We start from the raw sequence: 8,336 nt of genomic DNA on the forward strand, positions 1-8,336 counted from the left end.
GTTGGAGCATCTAGTCCATTTCCATCTAAGGTGATTATTGATATGTGTGTTCTTATTACAGTTATTATTGCTATTTTGTTAATTGTTTGGCAGTTGTTTTTGTCGGTCTTCTTTTCTTCCATCTTTTGTTCTTTTCTTGTGATTTTATGACTTTAGTGTTATGTTTGGATTCTCTTTTCCTTTTTCTGTGTATATCTATTATAGATTTTTGGTTTGTGGTTACCATGAAGTTTTTATATAGATTGCGCTCTCTTTCTCCCTCCCTCCCTGCCTGCCTGTATATATGTATGTATGATAACTTTAAGTTGCTGACCTTTTAATTGCACATGCTTTTTTTAAAAAAAAAAAACCTGAATTCATACTCTCCACCCCCCATGGCTAGTTTTTGATGTCATATTTTACATCTAATTGTTTTTAGAATCCCTTAACTACTTATTATGGCTGTAGATGATTTTACCCCTTTTGTCTTTTCACCTTCCTACTAGCTTTGTGCATGGATGATTTCCTACCTTTACTGTATGTTTGCCTTTACTAGTGAGCCTTTTTTCTAGTTGTGAACTTTTATCTTTTTCCTGGAGAAATTCCTTTAACATTTGTTGTAAAGTGGGTTAGGTGGTTCTGAACTTTTTTAGCTTTTGCTTGTTTATAAAGGTTTTGATCTCTCCATCAAATCTGAACAAGAGCCTTGCTAGGTAGAATATTCTTGGCTTTAGGTTTTTCCTTTTCATGGCTTCAAGTGTATCTTCCCACTGCTTTCTGGCATGCAGAGTTTCTGCTGAAAAATTAGCTGATATCCTTATGGGAGTTCCCTTGTGTATTATTTGTTACTTTTCATTTGCTGCTTTTAATATTCTCTCTTTATCTTTAATTTCTTTAATTTTTAATTACAATGCATCTTGTATTCCTTTGTGAGTTAACTTTATATGGGACTTTTTGGGCTTTCTGTAATTGGGTGACTCCTTCCTTTACCAGGTTAGGGAAGTTTTCAGCTTTTATGTCTTCAAATATGTTTTCTGCCTCTTTCTTTCTCTCTTTTCCTTCTGAGACCCCAATGAGGCAAATATTATTGCACTGGATGTAGCCCATAGGTCTCTTAAATTGTACTCATTCCTTTTCATTCTTTTTTCTTTTTTGTGTTCAGTGGCAGTGATTTCCACTACTCTGTCTTCCAGATCACCGATCCATTCCTCAGTATTATTTAATGTATGGTTGATTACTTCCAGTGTGTTTTTCATTTCAGTTATTGTATTCTCCATCTCTGTTTTTTTTTTAAAAAAACTCATTGTTCTTATCTATTTTGAGAATAAAACTTACACTAACTTCATACATTGAGCTGGGCATCTTTTGTGCTTTTTTTCTTTTCCTGGAACAATTCATACATGATTAGAATTTACTGTTCTTGCAAGTTCCCATGTAGCACAGTTAAGCATCTGGTGTTGCCAAAGTTGTGGCACAAGTTGAAACTGCAGTGTGGGTTCAACCCCTGGCCTGGGAACTTTTACATGCCATGGGTGTGGCCAGAAAAAAAGAATTTACTATTCTTGAAGACTAATAGAAGCTACCTCTAAAATCATCTATGTCTATCATTTTTTGAAGGTGATAACTCTGCCTTATAATTTCTTTGAATATTTTTGGTATATTTAAGTTTTCTGTGTGCTAATTAATAAATCTTGTGTTTTTCTATGAACTCATTCATTTAATCTTCATTTTTAAATATATGAGCATTCATAATATTCATTAATAAAAGTAACTTCAGTTATGTCTTTATGTTCTGCCAGAGTCCAGCTCCGGCAGCCAGGGAATGCACGTCCTGAAAGGAGAGTGGTGGCGTCGGCGTATGCAAATGGTGACAGCCTCTTTGTCCCTTCTTTCAGGGTGCTGGACTGCTCAAGTTTTATTGGCATAAGTGGTTGATTATATAGACAGTTTCTAACTACAGATTACATCATAGTGTTAAAAGTACATTGGTTAACTTTTAGATTTTGTTTTTTAATCACATGTTACAGCAGCAATACGTCATGTTTTACAATCTTCAACTTAACTAAATTTAGTGAGTACAATTCAAGGACAAACAGGCACAACATATCATGTGGGAAAGAGGAGACCCAGCACAAACCATCTCAAGGCCAGCCAATTTTTACAAGCTGAAGAGGCCACAGACCCAACAAATCTTGCCTTAAGGCTAGTGCCTATCTTTAAAGTGTCCATGGCAGGGAGACAGAGTGAGAAAATCAACTTCAGTTAGCTATCACTTAAAAGTTTCTAAAATCAAGGACAACTCTCATAGCTAGGTTTCTTTGACCATGACTAATATGTGTCTAACTTCTATAAACTTCATTAAAATCCTAACTCTAAAGTTTACTGTATAACTAGTTAGTAGATAAACACTATGTTTTTAATTAAGTTGGATTTGAATAGGGGAAAGTCCTTTAGAATGAAATTTTTATTGTATTATTATTGTAATTTTGTTAAATCACAAATCACCATGGGAAAATAAGAATGGAAAATAAGAATAATAAGTAAATAATCAGGAAAGACTGAGGAAGAAACTGAATAACAAAACAACAGGAGAGACTAGGTCACCTGAGAAACAATCCATGTTCTCCAGTGCAAACATGGAAATTGTTTTCCCAGGAAAGCCCCAATTCTTCCCCATCAACATCAACATGAGAGCTGTGTAACCTGAGGCCTGCCCTAGGATTGCACCGTACAGGCAGGCCTCAGCCTGTCCTCAGTTTTTCACCATACAGGCAGGCTTCTATCCTGACCAGAAGCCCATCTTCAGCTTGCACTGTTCAGGGGAGCTCCCTTCCTTGGTTCCTTGTATCTTCTTGGCTCCCTGCAATGTTCTTTTTCCCCCTAGTTTATTTTGTTCTTTTTCATCTTTCTTTTTTCTTGATTAGTCTGGCTAGAGTTAAATTGCTGCTTTAAAAGAACCAAGTTTTCATTTTCTAATCTTTATATTTTGTTCTGTATTTCATTTGATTTCTTTCCTCTTCACTTCTTTGTGTTATCTCTGTTGCTCTTATTCAGATTCATTGATTTGAATACTAATTTTTTATCTTTCTTGTTTTCCTTTAGGTTCCCTTCCCAATTTGACGTGCACTTTTCATTAACTAGTTCCTAGTTGCCTTATTTCATGAAAAAGTTTCCTTCTTACTGTCTGCCTTTTTTTCCCTTTAGGTGACAGAACATGACACATCTTATCCAAGAAGCCCTTTATTCAACCTGACTGGATAACTAAATCACTTTTTCCCTTCATTGTACTCTGTTAATTGTGACACATTTTAATTGATAACATATTTATCTGTCTTAGATGATATTATTTACTACTTTAGTATAGATTAATATCTATTATAAAGTTTTGACATTCCACATTTAAGCTTATGCATGTTATTAAACATAAATTTATTATAGAGTGTTCTAATAGGACTCTAACTGCAAGTGTCACCTCAAAAAAATTCAGGGATAGTTATTACAAAAAAAAATCTATAAATGAAACTGGCAAGGCTCTGGAAAGCCTAAGGAATTACATCAGCTCTAAAAATAAACTTGTAACTTTTTCTCTCTGAATCTTTTCTCCTCTAACATTTAAGTTCCTTTCTGGCTTTAACTTGTCATGACAAGCTTCATAGTATCCTTTAAGTTTTGGTTCTAATTCCTCTTGTTCTTATTACTTTCTACTTCTGATTTCAAAGAGAGGAAATCTGAGCCAACTTATTTTTCACATGACATAGATTGCTGGCCTCTGTAGTAGGTTGGTTTCTTTGGGGTCAGGTACCAACCTCCCATGTGTTCCACTGTGGATATAGGATGGAGTCCCATGGTTCAAAACATGGCTGACTAAGAACTGCCTCTATGGCAGTGGCTAGAGACAGCTATATCCCCCATATGGGACTGTAGATGGGCAAGGGAGATGATGAAAAACCAAGCATCCAAGTAACTACCTTTTGATATTTTAATTTCTCATCTGTAGTACTGAGTAAGAGCATGTAACAGAAGCAATCACTTCATTGAGTGTATCACCACTTCTCCATATATTTATATTTCAACAAAAACAAAAATGACTTTTATTAACCACTTCATTATAAAATGTACATAAAAAACAAATAACTTGAGTTCCTGTTGTGGCTCAGCAGTTTAAGAACTCTACATAGTGTCCATGAGGATGCAGGTTGGACCCCTGGCCTCACTCAATGGGTTCAGGATCCAGCGTTGCCACAAGCTGCAGCCTAGGTTGCAGATGTGGCTCAGATCCCCCATTGCCATGGCTATGGTGTAGGCTGACAACTGCAGTTCTGATTCGACCCCTAGCTTGGGAACTTCCATATGCTGCAGGTGCTGCCATAAAAAGAAAAAACAAATAGCCCAATTAAAAATAGTCAAAGGATTTGAATAGATATTTCTACAAAGAGAGTGTACGATAAGCACATGAAAAATGCTCAGCATCATTAGTTATGAGGTCGGTGCATGTCAAAACAACAGTGGGATACCACTTTGCATCCATTAGGATGGCTGTATTCAAAAATGGAAAATATCAATTGTTGGTGAAGATGTGGAGCAATTGGAACCTTAATATTATCAGTGGTAGAGTTATAAAATGGTGCAATCACTGTGGAAAATAATTCAGTGGTTCCTATAAAAGTTAAACGGATTTACCATATGATCCCACAGTTCTAGTCCTTGGTAAATACCCAAGAGAATTTAAAATATGTTCACACAGAAACAACCCAAATGTCCATCGACAGAGGATTGGATTCGGAAGATGTGGTATATATACACAATGGAATACTACTCAGCCATAAAAAAGAATGACATAATGCCATTTGCAGCAACATGGATGGAGCTAGAGAACCTCATACTGAGTGAAATGAGCCAGAAAGACAAAGACAAATACCATATGATATCACTTATAACTGGAATCTAATATCCAGCACAAATGAACATCTCCTCAGAAAAGAAAATCATGGCCTGATGGGAGGGGGAGGGAGAGGGAGGGATCGGGAGCTTAGGCTTATCAGACACAACTTAGAATAGATATACAAGGAGATCCTGCTGAATAGCATTGAGAACTTTGTCTAGATACTCATGTTGCAACAGAAGAAAGGGTGGGGGAAAAATGTAATTGTAATGTATACATGTAAGGATAACCTGACCCCCTTGCTGTACAGTGGGAAAAAAATAATAATAAATAATTAAAAAAAATATGTTCACACAAAAACTTGTATGTGAGCATTCAGAGTAGTGCTCTTCATAATAGCCAAATAGTGGAAGCAGTCCAAATGGTTGTCAACTGATAAATAGATAAACAAAATGTGATGTATCCATACAATGGAAAATTATTCAGCCATGAAATAAATAAAGTAATGGTAGATGCTACAACATGGTTGAACCTTGAAAACATACTTAGTGAAAGAAACCAAATACAGGTGGCTACATATTGTATGATTTTGGCAAATCCTTAGAAATAGAAAGTAGATTAGTAGTTGTCAGAGGATGGAGGAAGAAGGAAATGGGAGTGGCTGGTAATGGGTGGGGTTCTTTTGGGGGGTAATAGAAATGTTCTGGAATTAGGTAGTTGTGATGGTTGCACAACCTTGTGAATATATGATGTATACTTTAAAATGATGAAATGTATGGTATGTGAGTGATAACTCAAATTTTTTTTTGCATAAAAACGTGGAAGTTTCTAGGCCTTAAAGGAAAACACTACATCTATTTTAATTTATATATATATATATATAAATTAAAGTTAAACGGATTTACCATATGATCCCACAGTTCTAGTCCTTGGTAAATACCCAAGAGAATTTAAAACATGTTCACACAGAAACAACCCAAATGTCCATCGACAGAGGATTGGATTCGGAAGATGTGGTATATATACACACATTGCTTTTGAATAACCATTTTACTAGTTAAAATGTGATTACTTTTGTTTTAAAAATTAGCTGACTTTAATATTACAGTGTTATTAAATTTTCAGCTAAAGGAGGATTTTAATAAAGTAGGATTTTTTTCTTATTTCTCAACAGTCTCTACTTCTGCCTCTCAGGAAGAAGCAATAAACAATTTAAAGATGAAGTCACTGCATGAATATCAGTATAAAAAGGCCAACTTGCCTTTTAAGACAAGACAAGAGATAATTTCCTCAACACAAGACATCAATCCATATATTCGTGAGATTGTAGAATTTCAGAAGAAAAACACAAACAATTTTAAAACCTTAAGCAATTTGTTTTGGGGCTATCATCCCCAAAGAAAACGCAGAGGATACTCAGAAAAATGTTGTCTAAAAGGATGTACAAAAGAAGAACTTAGTATTGCATGTCTTCCGTATATTGATTATAAAAACTTAAAGAAAGAAGCATCAGCAATTGTGACTGAAATATACTAACCATCATAGGAATCATACTAACTTAATAAAAGCTTAACATATTTTACTTATTATTTTATTTTATTTTTTGCTAATTGTCCTTGTAGGTTCCCTGCTGTACACAATATCTGAATGTATTTACAAGCACCTGACAATACTTTATGGTGGCAATAAGAATCTCGTTATTTTCTTTGATGCCCATTTTTCATGTATTTTTATATTTCAAGAAGATGTTACTGGACATATCTATAATTCTGTGTAGACATCTAAGGGTTACCTTTTTATTTCTGTGATTATGGTTGAAACTCTCTTAAGCTGCATTTAAATGAATTATGGAATGTTCTTCATTTCGTGTGTATAACATACAGACCGGTGCTCATGACTATCAGGCTCACTCCAGTATGCCAATACATCTGTCCCACCAACTTAAAAATAACTAAACAACTACTAGTAGGAGCTCTTATGCTATAATAGTAGGTTATTAATAGTATATTAATAGTATAATAGTAGGTTTTAATTCTTTGTGTTTTGTTATGGTAACTAATCAGAAATCTTTTCACAGTTTCTGTTGAGAACTTAGAGAGTTCAGTGAGTGTCTTTAGGTTGTAAAATCTCTCCAGCATAATCTGCTTTAAAAGTGCTGATATAATGTGAAATTCTATTCTGGCTTGGTCACTTGTTATCACTGTCAGCATCACCTAGGAACTTGTTAGAAATACAGCTCTAGGAGTTCCCGTCGTGGTTCAGTGGAAATGAATCTGACTAGTATCCATGAGGACACAGGTTTGATCCTTGGCCTCACTCAGTGTGTTAAGGATCTGGCATTGCCTAGAGCTGTGGTATAGGTTTCAGACATCTGGTGTTGCTGTGGGTAAGGCATAGGCTGGCAGCTGCAGCTCAGATTTGACCCCTAGCCTTGGGAACCTCCATATGCCTCATTTGTGGCCCTGAAAAAAAAAAAGACAAAAACAAATAGAAATACGGTTCTAAATTTCTACCCCAGACCTCCTGAATCAGAAGCTCTGGATATAGGGCTCAGGGGTCTGCATTTTTACAGGCCTTCCAGGTCATTCTGAAATAGGTTAGGTTACGAAGCCCTGATAATAGCATCACTGAATAAATATTGTGGAAATCCTGCTATTTATATGCTTGTATATCTCAACTTAATTCCGTATACATGTTTTAACACCAAGTTTTTAGTGTTTTTTCACTTTATGTCCACATGTGAGAATTTTTTAATGCTACAGAGTAGAACAGAATTTATACAAATAATCCAAAGTAGAATTCCTACTTCCTATCATTAATTGGGTGGTAAGTAGAATTTGAAATCTTTTTCTAGTTTCTTTCCCAAATGTGTACTGTAATGTTCTTTTAAATTAAATTTTTTATCCTCTTTGGCTCTGTTATTTCTTAGGATAAAATTTCTTTCCCACATATATCTATATTATATATATACAATGCATTAATAAATATGTTTGAATTTTTTACCAGTTCCAAGGTATAATGCACAGTTACCATTGTAAACATAACGGCCATCCATATTGATATAAAATGACAAATTATATCATGACTGAATGGTGGAATGTGTCTGTAGGCATTTGTTGAAATTTCACCATTGAGAGTTGCCTATGAGTATGCCAAAGTGCAGGAATGCATTTGAGCTAGTTCGAAATAGTATAGGTTTGTACTTGTGGCTTAAGAATAAAATACAGTGTATTAGTTTACTAATTACACATCAAAAGTGTAAATTAGAAAATTATGAGATTTGACGAAGTATGTTATCTGGGTAGCAATATACTTCCCTACACACTTTAATAATTTGAAAGATGGTGTATTTAACTTGCTTCTTGGCTTGTCTTTTAATATTTATAATTGTGCTAATAGTGATTTTGTGCATTTGGATAGAACACTCACATTTTTCTTGTGGACACCTTATAGAAATCTGAAGCGGGAAAAGATG

General features: G+C 34.9%; 1 protein-coding gene across 1 annotated transcript in view; it reads left to right on the forward strand.

Moving 5' to 3' along the window:
* Positions 1–6,397, forward strand: part of INSL6 (insulin like 6) — a 28,626-nt gene extending 22,229 nt beyond the window's left edge. Inside the window, exon 2 of the mRNA XM_047769544.1 lies at positions 6,036–6,397. Coding sequence (XP_047625500.1) covers positions 6,036–6,397 — 362 coding nt within the window. The remainder of the gene's footprint in view (positions 1–6,035) is intronic.
* The last annotated feature ends 1,939 nt before the right edge of the window (positions 6,398–8,336 follow it).

Source organism: Phacochoerus africanus, chromosome 2 (assembly GCF_016906955.1).
Source record: "Phacochoerus africanus isolate WHEZ1 chromosome 2, ROS_Pafr_v1, whole genome shotgun sequence".
Taxonomy (NCBI): Eukaryota; Metazoa; Chordata; class Mammalia; order Artiodactyla; family Suidae; genus Phacochoerus; species Phacochoerus africanus.